This window comes from Nicotiana attenuata, chromosome 11 (genome assembly GCF_001879085.1).
Source record: "Nicotiana attenuata strain UT chromosome 11, NIATTr2, whole genome shotgun sequence".
NCBI classification, from domain to species: Eukaryota; Viridiplantae; Streptophyta; class Magnoliopsida; order Solanales; family Solanaceae; genus Nicotiana; species Nicotiana attenuata.
This window is the reverse complement of record NC_031999.1, coordinates 49,780,246-49,800,452: the sequence shown is the minus strand read 5'-3', so window position 1 is coordinate 49,800,452 and position 20,207 is coordinate 49,780,246. Positions and strand designations below refer to the sequence as shown.

Genomic DNA, 20,207 nt, shown 5'->3' with positions numbered 1-20,207 from the left:
TATGCACATTAGCAAGACAAATAAAGGCAAAGATTTGAGAAACTTCCCTTTGTTGGCTCTTCTCTTCTTTTCTTTTTCCTTCTTTTCTTCTTTTTTTATTTTTTCTTTCTTTTTCTTTTTTTTTTTGTACCACTTTCCTTGCACTGCTTTGTTCCTGTTTCAAACAAACAAAATTTTATCAGTTTTAAAAGGTGGTGGTCGGTTTGTGGCCATGAGTCTTAGGCAGCTTGGCTTTGTGATCATCCGGCTTTTGGAAGACCGACTGTATTGGCAATTGGCTGCACTAATGGGAGACTTTGTTGTTGCTTTCAAGAGACTTTTGCTCTGTATCAACTATTAACCCGGATTGTTTCACACCCAGTACCATTTGTATTTGGGGCTTAATCAGCCTTATCCCAACTAGAGATCTTTGCTTAGGTTACCTTTTCTGCTAACTTGAATGACTTCCGGCTTTTGAGCAATTTGTCTATCAGAGAGAATCACCAGTTATCTTTGCTTGAGCCAAGTAGGCTGACATGGGTCTTTTGGTAAACCTTTGCATGAATCCTCACGGCATGTTGACAGTAACAACTAAGTGTGCTGGCCAAATTTACTTTGTGCAACTGAAAAGTTGGAAGCAGATTTTAAAATCATTTCTTGCTTGTTTTGACAAGGACTGAATCAGAGTGAAGGAGCACAATGATTAAAAAAAACAGTATTAACAAGAAATGCCCCTGTCGGGAAGGACAGAAGGAGGATTTTTTTTTTCATTTTTATTTCAATAACTGACCTTAATGATCATGACATGCATTTTGGTCTTAATGGCCGATCTATCAAACTAATCCAATCTTTCCTTTTACCATTCCTATGACCTTTGAAGTCGGGCTTGTTCGTACCAATTCTTTGCATCAGCTTCGTGACTCACTTTCGACTATTGGTGCCCCGAGGGATTTTCACCAACACGTCTCTCTCATTTATTCATCTCTGCTTGTTGTCTCCTTACAGTGCCCATGAGGGTTTTCACTAATAAGACTCTCTCATTTTTCTTTTCTTTTTTCTTTTTCTTTTTCTTTCTTGTGTGAGCAACTTGACAGTGTTTGTCGCATGAGAACCGTTGCTCATTGCATGCTTCTCTTGGCATTCTTGAAGGCATATCAGGAGGTCTTTATTTGGAAGGATTTTGGATAGGGTTGGAAAGAAAGGACATCATGAAGGCTCAAAATATACTCAAAGTAAAGGGGGTTGTAGACTTACAACTCTTGGAATCGACTCTTTCAAAAAGGAAATTAAATCTCTGTCCCAGTTTCAGCTATTGGGGATTTTTTTGGATTTTTTTTCTTTCAGTTATACAATGCTGGCCTCTAGTAGAGAAGATCACACAGAGGATCAATTGCTGGACAGCAAGACTCTTATCTTATGCAGGGCGAGTGCAACTGATCAAGTCAGTGCTATTTGGAATACAGTCATACTGGGCACAGACTTTTTTACTACCAAAGAAGGTGATGAAGATGGTAGAAGCTATCTGCAGGTCATTTCTGTGGACAGGTTCATCAACAGTATCAAAAAAGGTCTTGGTCTCCTGGGACAAAATTTGCTTACCACAAGGAGTAGGTGGTTTAAATGTGATGAATTTGGTGTTTTGGAACAGAGCTGTTGTAGCAAAGCACCTATGGGCAGTGGCAAAAAAGAAAGATTGCTTATGGATCAAGTGGATCCATACATTCTATATAAAACATCACATGTTAGAGCATATGCCAATACCCAAGAATGCAGCTTGGGTGGTCAGGAAAATCTTGGAGTCAAGGAAATTCATTGGGGATGTTCAGGGTGTCCAAGGTGATCTTATGAGCAGGTTGGATCAGCTACAAAAAGGCAATTCCTTCAGCATTAGAAAGCTGTATCGACTGCAATTCCCTCAACTCCCAGAGGTTCCCTGGAAAGGCATTGTGTTGCAACCAAAAATGCATCCAAGATTTAAGTTCATACTATGGTTAGCATTACAAAGGAGACTATCTACAGTGGATAGACTGCTGAAGTTTGGTGTTCAAATACCTCAACAGTGTATACTCTGTAAGCTAGCTGATGAAACCTTCGATCATCTATTTTTTGAATGTTCCGTGACAAATGAAATGTGGTCGAGGCTATTGAAATGGACGGGACATTGCAGACCTATTCAAGATTGGCAAAGTGAGGTGGAATAGATAAGTCATAATGCCACAAAAAAGAGTGGACACTGGGAAATTGTTACCTGTGTTTTTGGCATGATGGTTTATACCATATGGAGAGAAAGGAACAAAGTTCGATTCCAGGGGGGTGTAGTAAACGTGAACAACGTGTGCTGAGAAGTAATATTTCATTTATACACGAGAGGGCAAGAAATACAACATTGGCAAGGAGCTCTTACAACTCTCAATGGGTATCAACATTGGAAAGAAATACAACATTGGAAAGTAACATTTCTTTCGATGTATTCTTGTTCTATTGTATTAGTTCAATCAGCTGTTAGTTTGATTAGTTACTTAGATATAGTGATGAATTCACTTAGTCTACAGATTTTGGCTATGTAATTAGGGATGTAGATGGTCTGCATCTACCTGTTCTGTAAAGTTTTTTTGGAATGAAATAGATAAGCTATTTACCCAAAAAAAAACTATGACCAAAATGTTTTAGAAAATTATAGTTCTTCCCACATACATTACCAATTATACACATTTTAGAATTAAAATACAAATATAAATAATACATCACGTACGCCAGTCCCCAAGTTTTAAACTTTCAGTTTTGGGTAAATGCATCCTTTCACTGCACTATGATTTTGCGTTTAACCTATTTTTTTTATCTCAATTTTGTAAAGTAAATATTTATAACATCTTTTAACAAATTGAAAAAAATAAAAGGACATGTCAATTAAAAAAAATCTATCTGAAAATTACCTTAAAAAAATCAAAAGAATATTATTGGGAAGGTGGGAATTAAGAGACCACGTCTCCACGTTCTGTTCTTTGTTTCGAAGTCTTCCGACAATAACCTTAAAATTTGATCCAAAGATCCAAACACCAAAGCAATCACTTTAAGGGGTCGTTTGGTTTGAATACTCGTCTTATGACGATAAGTTATGATGGGATAAATTATGTTGGGATTAGTTATCCTGTTATTGTTTTTTATTCACTGTTTGGCATGTTGTATTATAACAATTGCGTAATTTTTAAGAAGAAGGTATAAGTTATTCCGACACTAATTACCCCACCCTTTACAAGGTATAAGTTATCCCGGTACTAATTTTAATTCCGTAATAACTTATATCAGATTTGCTAACCAAACAAACTATTAAGGTGGTATTAATTTTTTATACCAACATTATACCTTCTTATATCTCGTACCAAACGATCCTAAATAAATAAATTGCCACTTAACTCCTTCTAGATTCTTCCAAGCAAGAGTGTATTTTTTATAACAAGAGAACACATAAAGTGAAAGGTGGAAATTCATTTGGTGAAAACCAAAGGATTTCCCCCACCAAAGAAAGTTAGCCCAGAAAAACAATGAGGCAAAAATAGAGAGTTTGGGATTTTTATTCAAAGGGTGGTTGCCCCTCTCTGTTTAGCCAATGATTTTCCTTTTTCAACTTTAAAAGAAATCAATAGCCCTTGAATTAATGGAAATACGTACTACTGGTACAGTCATTTCCTCAGCATCAATCAACAACAGCCAGATTTCTCTTTCTCTGTCTCTATTTCTGTGATTTTAGTTCCTCTTTTTTGATACATTAACAATTGAGGCAGTGATGATATTTAATCCGGATTCTGGGCTAACTGGATCGGGCATAGAGACTATCCGACCCGTATCTTGGCCTGGCGAATCACCGGACGGCCGGCGATCCGAAGGTTTTTCCTTTGCATGCAACCGGTGATTTTGCAGCAATGGCGCGGTCGCCTCTCTTTTGCCTGATCTCTCTTTGCAGATCTGAGCCTCGTAACTACTGTGAAATAGAAAAATCTAAAACTTATTCTTCTTTGAATTTCAACTGCTTTTTGCTCCTAAACATGGAATCAAGTTGTACGTCTGTGGGCAAAACGAGAATTGTTGACGCTTTAAATAGTTTTCTTTGACACAAAGCAGAAAGAGACAGTGAATGAGGGTTGCGGAGAGTAGAGGGGAAGCTCAAAGGGCAGCTGCTCCTCTCTACAATACCTATGATTTCATTTTTGCCAAAAATGCCCTTCTGTAGTAAACTATGTCCAAACGACCACTCTACTGTATCTCCAAATCATCACTCCCAAAAGGAGAATCAATAGTAGTAATAATAATAATAATTTTAGCAAAATTCTGAGGCTGTGATGATAATTTTTCTTCTGTCTCTGCAAATTGATTAGGGCAGGAGACCAATCGGACCCGTATCTTGGCGAGGCGACCTGGACGGTGATGACTTGCAACCGGTGTTTGCAGCCATGGCGGTGTCTCCAATCTCTTGCCCTATCTTCAAATATTACGGATCTGAGCCTCAATTGGAAAGTTATTTTCTTAAATGCAGACTTATGAGCTCTTTTACGTTAAATTTTGAAATTCACAGGTGAAAAACCCATGAGAATTTCCCCTAAAAATGCAAAAAGGTTAGCCCAGAAAGAAATGAGGCAAAACAGAGAGAATTGGGATTTTCAATTTGAAGGGTGGTTGCCCCTCTCTGTCCCGCCATTGATTTTCCTCCATTAAAAAAAAAACACAGAAAAAACAGCCCTTGTTTATGATACAATCGAAATCAGATAACAATTGAATTTGTAATTGATTTTAAGGATACACAGATTAATTTGACACAAATACCATTTTCTAAGTGTTTTTCACTTTTTTTTGGAATTTTACAATTCTTATGTCCAAACGCCCACAAAGTGACACATAAGGAAATTCATTTTGTGTGAAACCAAAGGATTTCCGGCAAAGAAAAGTTAGCCCAGACAAGAAAGAAAAAATGAGGCAAAAACAAAGAGCTTGGGATTTTTATTCAAAGGGTGGTTGCCCCTCTCTGTTTAGCCAATGATTTTCCTTTTTCCACTTAAAAAAAAATTAACAGCCCTTGAATTTCCTGGAAATACGTACTACTATACAGTCATTTCTTCAGCATCAATCAACAACAACAACCAGATCTCTCTTTCTCTGTCTCTGATTCTGTGATTTTAGTTCCTCTTTTTTGATACATAACAACTGAGGCAGTGATGATATTTTATCCGGATTCTGGGCTAACTGGGTCGGGCATAGAGACTATCTGACCCGTAACTTGGCTTGGCAAATCACCAGACGGTTAGCTGACGATTTGGAGGCTTTTTCTTTGATGCAACCGGTGATTTTGCAGCCATGGCGCGGTCGACTCTCTTTTGCCCGATCTCTCTTTGCAGGTCTGAGCCTCGTAAGTACTGTGAAATAGAAAAATCTAAAACTTATTCTTCTTTGAATTTGTACTACTTTTTGCTCCTAAGCATGGAATCAAGTTGTACGTCAGTGGGCGAAACAAGAATTGTTGATGCTTTAAATGGTTCTCTTTGACGCGAAGTAGGAAGTTAAAAGCTCAGAGACAAAAAATGAGGGTTGCAGAAAGTAGAGGGAAGCTCAAAGGGCAGCTGCTCCTCTCTACAATACCTATGATTTAATTTTTGCCGTAAATGCCCTTCTGCAGTAAACTATGTCCAAACGACCACTCTACTGTATCTCCAAATCCTCACTCCCAAAAAGATAATCAGTAGTAGTAATAATAATAATAATTGTAGCAAAAATCTGAGGCTGTGATGATAATTTTTTCTTCTGTCTCTGAGCAAATTGATTAGGGCAGGAGAACAATCGGACCCGTATCTTGGCGGGACGACCCGAACGGTGACGACTTGCAACCGGTGTTTGCAGCCATGGCGGTGTCTCCAATCTCTTGCCTTGCCCTGCCTTCAATATTACAGGTCTGAGCCTCAGTTGGAAAGGTATTTTCTTAAATGCAGACTTATGAGCTCTTTTCCATTAAATTTTGAAATTCGCAGGTGAAAAACCCACACGAGAATTTCCCCTAAAAATGCAAAAGGTTAGCTCAGAAAGAAATGAGGCAAAACAGAGAGATTTGGGATTTTCATTCGATAGGGTGGTTGCCCCTCTCTGTTCCGCCATTGATTTTCCTCCATTAAAATAAAAACAGAAAAAACAGCCCTTCTTTATAACTGTTTACCCTCGAAATCGGATAACAATTGAATTTGTAAGTGGTTTTAAGGATACGCGGATTAATTTGACACAAAGCAATAAATTGAATTAGATTGAAACAAGTAAAGATAAAAAATGAATTCAAACCACACGAATAGGATAGTTTCAGCCTTAATGAAATGTTCACCCTCGATCCGGGCTCACTAAGCATGGAATCAAGTTGTACGTCACTGGGCAAAATAACAATTGTTGACTCTTTAAATGGTTCTCTGACGCAAAGCAGAAAACTAAAATCTCAGAGACAAAGAATGAGGGTTGCAGAGAGTAGAGGGAAGCTCAAAGGGCAGCTGCTCCTCTCTACAATACCTATGATTTCATTTTTGCCAAAACTGCCCTTCTGCAGTGAACTATGTCCAAACAACCTCTCTACTCTATCTTCAAATCCTCACTCCCAAAAACAGAATCCATAGTAGTAATAATAATAATAATTGTAGCAAAAATCTGAGGCTGTGATGATATTTTTTCTTCTGTCTCTGAGCAAATTGATTAGGGCAGGAGAAAAATCGGACCCATATCTTGGCGGGGCGACCCGGACGGTGACGACTTGCAACCAGTGTTTGCAGCCATGGCGGTGTCTCCAATCTCTTGCCTTATCTTTAATATTACAGATCTTAGCTTTAATTGGAAAGGTATTTTCTTAAATGCAGACTTATTGGCTCTTTTCCGTTGAATTTTGAAATTCGCAGGTGAAAAAGGCACGAGAATTTCCAATGCAAAATGGTTAGCCAGAAAGAAATGAGGCAAAACAGAGAGTATTGGGATTTTCATTTGAAGGGTGGTTGCCCCTCTCTGTTCCGCCAATGATTTTCCTCCTTTTTCAAAAAAAACCAACAGCCCTTGTTTATGACAAAAGCAGACAGCGTTTGGACATAAGAATTGTAAAATTCCGGAAAAAGTAAAAAGATTTCCCGGTGAAATCTGTATTTACTTTGTGTGTGTGTGTGTGTGCGCGCGCGCTTATTTTGCTGATGGAAGTTACATAAAGAGGCAGCATGATGATGCTTGTATCTGGGCTAACTGATTTGGGCATAGAGATGACCCAATCCGTATCTTGGCGTGGCAACCCGGTATGGCATGTGCTGTCTCTCACTTGCAACTGGTGTTTTGCAGCCATGGCGTAGCTGACTTCTCTTTGCCTTATCATAACACATTCATGATAAGCCTACTATAGCATGGACCAAGTTGTGAATAAACACACACCAGAAGGCAAAACAAGATTATCGATGCTTTAAATGGTTCTGTTTGACTCAAAGCAGAAAACTAAAACCTCAGAGACAAAGAATGAGGTTTGCTGAGAGTAGAGTGAAGCTCAAGGGCAGCCGCTCCTCTCTACAATTCCTATGATTTCATTTTTGCCAAAAATGCCCTTCTGGCTTCTGCAGTATACTCTGACCAAACGACCCCTCTACTGTATCTCCAAATCCTTACTCCCAAAAAGAGAATCAATAGTAGTAATAATAATAATAATTGTAGCAAAAATATGAGGCTATGATGATGATTTTTTCTTCTGTCTCTGAGCAAATTGATTAGGGCAAGAAACAATCGGACCTGTAACTTGGCGGGGCAACCCGGACGGTGACGTCTTGCAACCGGTGTTTGCAGCCATGGCGGTGTCTCCGGTCTCTTGTCTTGTCTTCAATATTACAGATCTGAGCCTCAATTGGAAGGTTATTTTCTTAAGTGCAAACTTAGTTAAATTTTGAAATTCGTAGGTGAAAAACCCTTGAGAGTTTCCCCTAAAAATGCAAAAAGGTTTGCCCAGAAAGAAATGAGGCAAAACAGAGAGTATTGGGATTTTCATTAGAAGGGTGGTTGCCCCTCCCTATTCCACCATTGATTTTCCTCCATTTTCAATAAAAAACCAACAGCCCTTGTATATGACAAAAGCAGAAGCAGACAGGATTTAAGTGGACGTTTGGACATAAAAATTGTGAAATTCCCGAAAAAAGTAATTTTTTCCCCAGTGAAATCTGCGTTTACTTTGTGTGTGTGTGTTGCTGATGGAAGTTACATAAAGAGGCAGTGATGATAATGTTTCTTGTATCTGGGCCAACCGATTTGGGCATAGAGATGTTCCAACCCGTATCTTGGCGTGGCAACCCGCTATGGCTTGTGATTGAGATTTCTGTATCTCATTTGCAACTGGTGTTTTGCAGCCATGGCGTAGCTGGCTTCTCTTTGCCTTATCATAGCTCATCTGAGCCCCATTTTCTGAAAAGATAAAAATATAGATACATCTTTTCTATGATGTGGATTAATTGGAAAATAAGAAGGGGAGCCTCGGAGCAACAGTAAAGTTGTCTTCAGCCACTAATACTTGCATTAGAGGATGCTGTCTATATCACACCCTATCACACCCCTGTGTGAACACGGGGTGCACAAGCACGGGATGCCTTGTGCACCAGGCTGTCATTGGATTAACAGGGAATTAGAAAAAAACTCATTAGTTCAATTCTGAGGTTGCGGTCTAGGCAGAGAGCTGTACGGAGTTTCATTGGGTGGTTTTGCCCCTCTTTGTGATTGTCTGCCGTCGATGATCACTCAAATGTCCGCTTTTGGTGAAAATACGTATTACTCCCTCCCTTTGACGCAATGAGGCTATGAAGATTTTATTCTTAATCAGACTTATAAATCTATTGAGCTGGGATAAATTGTAATTTTGGCGTGGCAGCTCAGATGGGTCTTTGAGATATTGGAGAAAGATCCATTTTTGTGTGTGTGTTTTCCTGTTTCCTAAGACTAACTGAGGCTTGCAGCCATGACCGTCTTTATCCAAAGCTTTTTGGGCTTTTGTCAGAGAAAAGGAGAAGAATGAGGCAACAGGAGAGATTGGGATTTTCTGTAAAAAGGGTGGTTGCCCCTCTCTGTTATGCCTACGATTTCTCCATTGTAAATCAACAGCCCTTTGAATTAAACCCCCCACTCCCACCCCCACCCCACCCCCCGCAAAAAAACGCGAAAATCTCACTTTATACCCATTAATCCTAAACTATTTACCCTTTAATGCCCAGGCCCAAACTATTTACTACTCCTACCCAAGGGGCCAAACTATTTACCCGGTTTTTTCCTTTTCTCGTTTTCTTCTTCTTCACAGAAGCATCTGCAAGTACCCGGTTTTTTCCTTTTCTCGTTTTCTTCTTCTTCACAGAGGCATCTGAAAGTACTCGGTTTTTTCCTTTTCTCGTTTTCTTCTTCTTCACAGAGGCATCTGAAAGTACAGTGAAACAAAAAAAGAACCAAGAAATAGCAAAGAAAGGTAGCCATGGATGCGGAAGAAGGAACACAACAACCCGAGCTAGTTCTTGCACACAAACTCTTCCTTTTGACACACCCAGATGTCAATGACTTGGATAAAGTTCGCCTCCGTGAAAAGACTTGGACAAACTCTTCCATTTCCCTATTATCCTTCTTCAAAAAGAATTAGATCTAATTATTTTAAAGATTTCTTGTTTGATCAAAGTGGGTGTTGTTAAATATTGCTTATAGTACCTTCTGGAAGTTCATACTGAAATTTGATAGCATTTGGAGTTGATTTGAGGTGATTGAGATCGAAATTTTCAGTTGAAAATCGAAGAAGAACACAGCTACAGTATACCGCTACGGTATACAATATGCTGTAGGAGTATACAGTTATACTGCAACAGTATGCTATTATAGTTTACAATATACTGCAACGGTATATTGTAATAATCGAAGAAGAACACAGTTACCTAACAGTATACTAATATACTATAGGAGTATATAGTTATACTGCAACAGTATACTATTATAGTATACAATATATTGTTATGGTATACTGTAATAATATGCAAGATACTGTAACAATATGCTGTAATAGTATACAATATACTATAATAGTATACTTATTACCCTTAAATTCACTTCCCTTTTCCCTTTTAATTTGTTTTAAGCTTTTACCCAGTGTGAGGGGCAAATTGAAAAATGCAAAAAAAAAAATTATAGTATGCTATATGATGTAACGGTATAATCTTACAATTAGATCCTTTTAGAATTTTTTAAATTTTTTATTGACAACTGATATTATTTCAGTTTAATAATTGAATTAAATTTTTTTTTAACTCTTTGCGTACAATTGTATACCCTGTTGGTATAGCTATATACTATACTGGTATCATATGTTAGTTAATATTTTTTTGGTTGTATTAGCTACATTTAATTGGTACACAATCTGATTTTTCTTTAGTGATAATATAAAAAAAAAGAATAGTGAAAACAGTAAATGAAATTAGATTATGAAGAGAAAAAGAATATAAGAAAAAAGAAGTTAAATGAAATTAGAAGGAAAAAATAAAAAAATAAGAAGAAAACAAGAAAAAAAAAGGAGAAAAGAAAAAAGAAAAGAAAAGAAGCATAGAAATAAAAGAGAATTGGAGAATAAAGAAAAAATTCCCCACAAAACCTACTATGGGTAGGAAATGTAATTAGTTTATGGGTAGGAAAACAGATGGGTAGACAAGGGTAAATAGTTTTGTTTTTGTGGGTAACTGTGTCAAAACCCCCCCAAAAAAATCATCATCCAAACAGACCCTTAATATATTGCTCTTCCTCCTCTCTGTGTTGCTGCTACTGAATACTGATGTATATAAAAGGGCTGTGATGATTGCTTCTCCTTTCTGGGCTATGTCCAATTCATGGCATTGAAAAAATATCCGACCCGTATCTTGGCAGGGCGACCCGGTACGGCTTTTGTATAGCAAACTGGTGTCTGCAGCTATGGCAGCGTCGCCTTCTCATTTGCTTTGACAAAAAATACAGCAAATCTGAGCCCTCACGAAAAGGCCCGTGTAAAAGCCTGTTTGGCCGTGCTTCTAAAATCAGCTTATTTTGTAATAGCATGTTTTGCCGTGCTTCCAAAATCAGCTTATCAGCTCTAAGAAACTACCCCTTATTTTCTGAGACCTCACAAGTATGCAATTATGAGAAGGGAAAAGGTTAGCCCAGAAGAACTAAAGAAATGAGGCAAAAACAGAGAGTTTGGGATTTTCTTGAAAGAGTGGTTGCCCCTCTCTGTTTCACCATTGATTTTCCTCCATTATTTAAAAACTAAAAAAAAAAAAAAAAAAAAAAAAGACCCTTGTTCATGTCTTTATGACAAAAACTGAAGCAGCGGAAATGATTTATGTTATATATACTAACATCTCTGTTTGGAAACAGCCTCCTTACCTGCACAAGGTAGGGTTAAGGCTGCTTACTCACTGTCCTCCCCAAACCCCACTCGTGGGATTATACTCGTTTGTTGTTGTTGCATATTGACATCTCTGTCTTTCCTCTGTGTTCGTTTATAGTGTTGATGGAAGGTACACAAAGTGGCAGTGATGATGCTGTTTCTATATCTCGGCTAACCGATTTCGGTATTGAGATGTGCCGACCCGTATCTTGGCGTTGCTACCCAGTATGGCCTGTGTGGAGAGTTTTGAATCTTCTCTCACACATGCAACCGGTGTTTTGCAGCCATGGCGTTGTTGGCTTCTCTTTTTTCTTATCATAACATACATCTGAGCCCCATTTGCTCGAAAGTACAAAAACAGAATCTTTTCCATGATTCGTAGTTGGGATATGTCAAACATGTGAGCTTCTGCCACAACTAATATATTGTAAACCCAGTAACTCAAATGGGTTGTGGTAGAAATTCGAACTCGAATAAAGTTCAAATCGGATGCACATGCATTTATCTGTCTGTCTATGTTACACTAGCAGCCTGTTTGGATGGTTGTTCTCATTGTATTTATTGTTACCTTGAAAAGCTACACACTAAAAAAACGGGGAAGAAATTATAATGCGGCGATAAAGAAGACCTCAACGGCGCCTTTGCTTTAGGCATTACTGGATTCTTAGTATGATCTTAGTCCAAAACTTCCATACTTCATGAAATGTATGAAAGAGTCAACATTTTCCAAGAGGCAGTTATTGTGCTTGTTTAGTTGGGCTATAAACCCTTGGGGCATAGAGACAATTCGACCCGTATCTTGGCTTGGCAAACGCCAGAATGGGCTGTGATTTTGAGGCTCCTCTTTCACATGGAATCGGTTGTTTGCAGCCATGGCGTGGCTGGCTTCTCTTTTGTCTTACCAAAACACACATCTGAGACCCATTTGCTTGAAAGAAAAAAAAACAGAATCTTTTCCATGATTCAGTGTTGGGATATGTCGAACCGGCGACTTTTGCAAATCATCTTGCAGCCTATTGTATCACCATCGTTTTTCAGTATCAGTTGAGCATAGCCTAGAAATATAGAAGAATGAGGCATCAGAGGGACTGGGATTTTCTGTAAAGGGTGGTTGCCCCTCTCTGCTATGCCCATGATTTCTCCATTTATAACCAAAAAAACAACAGCCCTTTCAAATAAACAAGAAAATAGAAAAAAAGAAAATAGTTCATCTTTCTGTTACCTTTTCAAAAAAAAAAAAAAAAAAAAAAAAAAAGTTCATCCAAACACACCCTAGTATATTGCTCTTCCTCTTCTTTTTGTGTGCTGCTACTGATGTTGTAAAGGGGCTAAGAAGGTTGCTTTTCTTTCTGGGCTATGTTCAGTCATGGCATTGAGAAGATACTTGACCCGTATCATGGCATGGTGACCCAGTATGTCCTTTGTATAGCAAACTGGTGTCTGCAGCCATGGCGTCGCCGCTGTCTCTTTTGCTTTGTTCAAATATTGTAAATCTGAGCCCTCAATGGCCAAACATAGAGAAAGTAAGCTCATAGAATGAAGCATCAATGAGAAATATGATTTATTTATTTATCTATGCATTCGTTCAGTTTTGCTGGTAAGCCCAAGATTTCTTGCTGGAAGCAAGTACCGGTGCGTAGTTCTTTCTGTAAATCTAGTTTCGAGAGATGCATCATGTTGTTGATCTGATGTTGCTGTTGCTGTTGCTGCTACCTTTTTTTTTGTTCTCGCTACTATGTGGCTGTGTTAACACCCAAACAGCGGGATCATACTAAAAATAATGGTAAAAGTGAAAATTTTGAGGCAGTGATGATATGATACTTGGCAAATGGCATTATTGATTTGCATTGAGATGGTATTAAACTCGTATCTTGGCAGGGCAATCTGGAGGAGATTGCAGCCATGGCGGTTTTGAGAAACTCAATACCTGATCATAGTGAGATGTGAGCCTCATTTATAAAATAGCAAATATCTCGTTAGTTTAAGTCTGAGGCTGCTGTGAAATCAGAGGGCTGTGGGGAGTTTCAATTGGTGGTTTTGCCCCTCTCTGTCATTCTCTGATGCCGATGATCACTCAAATGAAAAAAGTTTCCGATTCCAAAACCAGCCTTTTGGTGAAAATACAAATAACCTCTCTATTTTCCTTTCTTGTTACTCCTGTTTCATTTTATGTGATGCAACAAGGCTATGAAGATTTTGTTCTTCTGTGAAAGGTGAACCAAGACATATTTCTATTGAGCTGGAAAAAAACTGTAACATGGCATGGCAGCTCAGATGGGTCTGTGAGATATTGGAAAATATTCCATTTTTTGGTGCTTCTTCTGTGTCTTATAAGGCTAACTGATGCTTGCAGCCATGGCGGTTTTACCAAAGCTCTTTTGGCTCTGAGGAAAGGCGAATCTGAGCCTACCCGATTACTTGCAGTTTGGTTTTTGGTTTTTGCCCTTCCCCTTGGTTTTACACCATTAATCTGAGCTTACCCGAAATCTTTCACTTATGACTCACTCCTAATTCCTAAAGAAAGAAAGAGAAATATATAGAATAAATTTATATTTACTGCTTTCGGGATAGTATAAAAAGAACTGTTATGGAGATGCAATAAAACAAAAGCTCAGGAGAACGAGAATGAGGCTTCAGGGAGTTTAGGATTTTTTGTTGAAAGGGTGGTTGCCTCTCTCTGTATTAGCCCATGATTTCTCCATTACTGTAACAATCCCAACAACCCTGTAAAAATTTCATGGAATGGCCAGTTTTCACCTTGCTATATAAGCTATATCTAGTTTTTTCAAAGTATTTAATTTGTAGCGAGTGTTGGTGAGTATGATTGATTGCTTGAAAGAGGAGACGATGATCTTTTATCCATGGTCAGGTTCGAGCCGCGAACCTGTAGAAACAGACTCTTGCAAAGATGCAGGGTAAGGCTGCGTACAATATACCCTTGTGGGCCGTCCCTTCCCCGGACCCCAAGCATAGCGGGAGCTTAGTGCACCGGGTTATGCGCGGGAGCTTAGTGCACCGCGTTGTCCTTTTTTTCTATTCCCTTCTGAACTTATTAATTGGCAGATGATTCGACTCGTATCTTGGCAGGGCATGCCCCCAGATATCTGGTGGTTCTTTGCAACCATGGCGTCGTCGGATCTCCTTTTGCTTGAGTTATAACAGAGATCTGAGCCTCAAAACTGTAATCGGATCTATCCAGTTGGACCGAAGCAGGGGTGATTTTGCACAAATAGGATGTTTTGAGGCCACCATTTATATTTTGTTGCGTAAGTTTTTTTTTGAAAATCTCATTAGTTTAAGTCTGAAGCTGCGGTGAAAGCAGAGAGCTGTTTGGAGTTTCATTGGGTGGTTTTGCCCCCCTCTGTCATTCTGCGCTGCCAATGATCACTCAAATGAAAAACTTTTCCAGTTACAAAACCACCGTTTTGGTGAAAATACATATGACCTTGCTAGTTTCCTTTTCTTGTTACTCTCTCGGTTTCATTTTATGTGCGATGAGGCTATGAAGATTTTGTTCTTCTGTGGAATATGAATCAGATATCTTTCTATTACAACAGAAACATACCCTCTGGGGATGCTAGTGTGTACGCAGACCTTACTCCTACCTTGTGAAGATAGAGACTGTTTCCGATAGAGTTAGAATTTGAGATCATTCGGACCATATCTTGGCTGGGCATTCCCCCAGATTTCTGGTGGTTTATGCAGCCATGGCGTCTTCGGATCTCTTTTTGCATCTATCGAGTTGAAGTGTCTCAATGACAATTCATGACAAGTTTGAGGGCTATCTATCTATTCTGCCTATCTGGAATAACTATACATTGTTAAAGATGCAGTCGTTGATACCTTAGCCCATTTTCCTCTGTTTCTGAACTATCTGTGATTGATAATGCTGCTTCTTTGATACGGGTGTGCATAAAATTGTTTTCTTTTGACTAGAATTCTAGGAATGTGAATGCTAATGGCTAATTTTGAGTTTCTTTGTTGATAAATATGTTCTTTTGCTACAATCAAAAACTATGTTCCTTTTATACTTGATCCCATTTTCCCACTGTTTTTTTAACTCTAATGAATGGGAATGCTCTTGCTCCGAGATAGGTGTGCTATAATATTTTTCTCTGTTGAAATGTAGGCGTCATACGTTAAAGAGGTACTCCCCGATACTTTAGCCCTTATATTCTATGCTTCCAAACTGGGTAAAGAATCACAATCCTGCGCAGTTCTTTGGCATGGGTGTGCCTAAATATGTTTCCTTTTGTCTAGAAATCTAGCATTTTTAAGAACGTCTATTTTTCAGTTGCTTTTTTGCTGAGATGTTCTATTGGACTTAGCCTTTTTCGCGAAGCTGTAATTTGATTACTCAACTTTGAAATAATGTAATATGATTCCATCAATTTATGAAGGAGCTCTGCAGTTGGTGTTGTCAGAATACAAGCCAAAAGCTAAAATCATAGAACTTTGCAGGAAAGACGATGCATTTATAAGAGGGTAAGCTCATTTTTTATAATTTATAGCAAATTTTGCATTCCGTGCTGATTTGTTTTTCCTTTGAGGAGATGATATTAGGCAAACTGGAATTTGTACAAGAATAAAGAATGTGAAGAAAGGTTGAGAGGACTGTTGCAGTCCCAACATGAATTTCTGAAAACAATACTATTTGCTGTTTTTCACCATTGGCCGGTGACAAGTTGGTATAGGAGGAGGGTGATATTGAAGATATAAGCTATGAGCTATCATGAGGCTCCATAGACACATACAAACAGTCAACTATTCAAGTAGAGATGAAGTTGGATAGCTTCTCCTGCAATTGAATTTGTTTATTCTGTGCATGAGGAATTCATACTAAATGATGAGTAATTCAAATAAGCTAAGGATTAACTTCCAAATGAAGCTTTTTGTCATAGTTTACTCTGATAGATTGATGAGATTCCTTTTTAGCTCTATGTTATCACGACTACTCGTCTAAAAAGATTGTTTTCCTAGGTCTAGTTTCTGCTTTAGTTAGTTAGGTTCTTGATACTGCTATGCGTTATCTTAGGGTTTCTTTTTTTGATGAATTATCTCATAGTTTGTTATGTTGTAGATAACAAGAGATAATAGTGTCATTTGAAATAAGTGGTGTAGTGAAATCAAGGTTAGTTTTACCATCTCAGCAAAAACAATCCCCAAAGTTTTGACTACTTGTTTTGGAACCGTTTCTTCAATTGCAAAGATTCTAACCTTAAGTCTCGGGTTCGAGTATTGGGATTGGAAATTTTTTTGTTAGGAAATGCATATCCCAGCCTTAATGCCGCACGAACGTGAATTAGTTTTGGTTTCTGCTGTTCACTCTTCCACTTTGTAAAATTTCTCTGTTAGTTCTGATTGTCTTCGAATTAAATTAACATTTTATAGTGTATTGAATAGACATGAACCAAAATAGAATAGAGATAGTCAATTGAGTGTACATTTTAGAAAGATTTCGTTGCCAGAGGAAATTGAATCGTCAGTCAAAGACCGACTGCTGAACTGATCTGCTTTTGGTATTTGTTAGAAGAGTTTAAGAGCCCGTTCGGCCGAGCTGCCAAAATTTGTTTATTTTGAAAAGTACTATTTTTCAGAAGTACTTTTTTTAAAAGTATTTTTGAAAAAAAAATTGTTTGTGTTTGGCCAATTCATTTAAGAAATATTTTTTGCAACATTTGGTAAATAAATTATATTTGGCCAATCGTTCTAAAAAGTACTTTTGAGTATCAAATTACCAAAAAGGATAGTACCAAGGTCTTATAGTTCTTTTAAATAGAAAAATGAACTTAAATATTTATCATAAGAGACTTTTATTATTTTATTTTATTTTATTTTATTAAAATATAAAGCATAAAGTAAACAAACATATTAAAGATTTAAATTAATTTTACACATATAGTTATACCAAAGCATATGATATTATCTAGTATAATTACTTATTGTTATATGATGATTCGAAAAATTAAAATAACATCGTTCAGTATGAATTAGAAGTCTATCCACGAATTACTATATATTGATAATCCATCATAAAATAATAAGTAAAGTCACTCGCACATGATGGTATTTCTCAACAATTTCATCTTTACTTCTATCACACAATGCCTCCATATTAGTAGAAGAGTTGCAGCGCATTTCTAAAGGAATATTAGAAGGCTCATTTTCTTCATCAATCTCTGCAGTAATGTCTTCATTAGCATAATAGTTGAATTTTGTATCGGTAGAAGAATGTCATTGGATGAAATTATGTACAGCCATGGTAGTTGTAACTAGATGATTTTGAGTGTCAAACTTGAAAGATGGCATTAAGCGTAAAATAGAAATAATTTTTAATATATAAAAAAATCGTAAAAGAGATAGTTAAGTATGCTTAAATTCTAATTCAAAAAGAGTAACTTATTATTAACAACACATAATGTATAATTTATTTTATTTAAAAAAAACTAAAAAAAAATTAATTATTACCTAACCTTACTAACTTTGTCCCAAAATGCCAAGTGGCCTATTGTGAGGCTGTCACTTGACTTAATGTGGATGCATTTTCTTCTTCGTTTGATAATATATTGATAGATTATGCAATGTAATTGTAAATTTATTACCTATTTGTAGGTCATTTTCACAAATTAGATTTGATAACTGTTTTAAAGATTCAGGAACTAATGACATATAATAGAAGAAATTATAAATGATTATTTGTAGGAAGAGAATTGATAATCCAAAGAAGAATGCAGATAATTTGCTTTAGTATAAAAAAAAAAGAAGAAGAAGATAATTTGGAAAGTTACAAGACATTATACAAAGAAAAAATCAAAAACAAGAAATTTTAATAAAAAATGTGAAAAGTTACAATATGATTCATATATATGACATCTTTAATTTTAATAGAATGATAAAAACTAGAAACAAAAATGAAAAGAAAAAACTTAATTAATAAGGGATAATTTGGAAAATATAAATTTATGGTAAAGGATAGTTATGTCTTGAATAAATTAATTTTCTACTCCTGCTTCTGCTTCCTGGAAGAAGTTAGAATTTTCTGCTTCTTCCCAAAAACAAAAAAACTGCTTCTGCTCCTAGCCAAAAGTACTTCTCTGTATTGGCCAAACAATTCGAATATTTTAAAAAGTACTTTTTTTAGGGGGAAAAAGTATAAGAAATTTTTAAACGTCACAACATCAGAATCACCTGCGGCAATTAGCTTGTGGTGGCTTCTACACCAGCAGGGTGATGAAAATCATTGGTTAGTATATTAGTTACTATACATTTGCAGCAAGTGAGATTATCTCTGTAGCAATCAGTATTATAGCTCGAATCTGAAACTTAAATGATACTTTTTTGGACAAAAAGTATATTTTTAATGCTAAAAAAAAAGTTACACAAATATAAATTTGCAGTATTATACTGCGAATTATATTAACGGAAATTTAGCCGTTAAAGTAATTCGCAGTATAATACTGCGAATTATTAAAAAAATATTTTTTTTATGCAATTTGCAATACTATACTGCGAATTGCTTAAAATGGGCCCAGCTCTTTTTTCAAAAGGCATTTCGCAGTATTATACTGTGAATTAGGGTAATTCGCAGTATAATACTGCGAAATGCCTTTTTTTACTGATTTTTGGCCCCACCAATAATAATTAACTGATATAACAATAATTCAAATACATAAAACGCAGTATAATACTGCGAATTCCTTTAAAAAATTCTACACCCCAAGCTCGGACTTGCCTTATTTATAGGCGTTTCAATTTTATGAAAATTCATTCAATACTTAACTTCAAACATACGTTCATCATTCTCTCTTCTCCTTATCAATCATTTTTTTACAATGTCTAAAGTGCCAAAAATAAGATTTTTACTGTATTCGGGGGGGGGGGGGGAGGGTGAGGTTGTGGTGGAGAATAACTCTGTGAGGTATAGCTCACCTCCACAGTGTCATGTTAAATTGCCGCTTACTATGGAGTACGATACATTGGTATCGTTGTTACGTAAAAAAATGAGTGAGCGAAGGCGTTCGGTTAACCTTAAAGTAACCGGTAGATTTCCGTATTCAGTGACTCCACAGGGGTTTGCTTATTATTCTGAGTTTAACATCGAGGATGATGAAACTCTTAGAGATTTTTTACGGATTTCGGATGAATACAGGGAATTTATTGTAATAAAATTATTGGAAATGTACGTCAAGGTAGAAGACGTTCCCAGTAACGAGGGCGTGCATAGCAGGGATAACCCCCAGTCATCGGGTGGTTATTCTGGAGCAGTTTTTGCCGGACAGATTGCTGATAGAAGAGCTTGCCTCGATTTAAACTTGTCACCACCGGCGAATGAGCAGCCACAAAATAATTTTTCCACTTTATATAATCAACAAGACGACTGGTAAACTTCAATTTTACAACGCTTTAGCGATGTTTTTTTTATGTTATAATTGGATTTGTATTAACACTTATATTTTTTATAGGGGTTACCGTCCGGATATGAATTTTACAAGTTATGACCCCGCCCCTAGTTGGAATATGCATAGTTCTGGAGTATTGGACCACGGTGGTCCATCCGGGAATCATCACCAACATGAAAATATCCATCATGAAACGTCATGACAATACGATTTGTAAGTAAAGTGATATAGCTATATCTAAAGTATTTTTCCTGAGTTCTGGGTAACTTATCTTTTGTTCTTTTTGTGCAGTGAAAATGAGCTTCTTGAAGCTCCTGACCTCACACAGTTGCCCATAGACGACGTATTTACTCGTGATTTGGCAGATGCGCAGAGTCAGGAAGATGATAGTGATTATGACAACAATGCGGATG

At 37.1% G+C, this 20,207-nt stretch overlaps 1 protein-coding gene and 1 long non-coding RNA gene across 4 annotated transcripts; both read left to right on the top strand.

Moving 5' to 3' along the window:
* LOC109234497 lies at positions 3,429-9,124 on the top strand. The gene is made up of 2 exons (XR_002069236.1): positions 3,429-5,936; positions 6,894-9,124. It is a non-coding gene; the product is annotated as an uncharacterized LOC109234497 (long non-coding RNA).
* LOC109234496 lies at positions 10,661-16,756 on the top strand. 3 transcript variants are annotated; one of them, XM_019400518.1, is made up of 4 exons: positions 10,661-14,310; positions 14,483-14,661; positions 15,796-15,880; positions 15,959-16,756. In XM_019400518.1, the coding sequence occupies exons 1-4, from the start codon at positions 14,216-14,218 to the stop codon at positions 16,002-16,004; spliced, it is 405 nt and encodes a 134-aa protein (XP_019256063.1). In that variant the 5' UTR covers positions 10,661-14,215; the 3' UTR covers positions 16,005-16,756. The 3 variants fall into 3 exon arrangements, 2 of the variants coding, with proteins under 2 accessions (XP_019256063.1, XP_019256064.1); XM_019400519.1 differs by having other exon boundaries at positions 15,949-16,756; XR_002069235.1 differs by having other exon boundaries at positions 10,661-14,661; positions 15,807-16,756.

Excerpts from the sequence above, each read along its gene's own strand:
- LOC109234496 (XM_019400518.1), top strand. The coding sequence starts at position 14,216 with ATGATTGATTGCTTGAAAGAGGAGACGATGATCTTTTATCCATGGTCA. Across the intron at positions 14,311-14,482 it reads GACTCTTGCAAAGATGCAGG|GGCATGCCCCCAGATATCTG; the intron begins GTAAGGCTGCGT and ends GTATCTTGGCAG. Across the intron at positions 15,881-15,958 it reads GACGATGCATTTATAAGAGG|GCAAACTGGAATTTGTACAA; the intron begins GTAAGCTCATTT and ends AGATGATATTAG.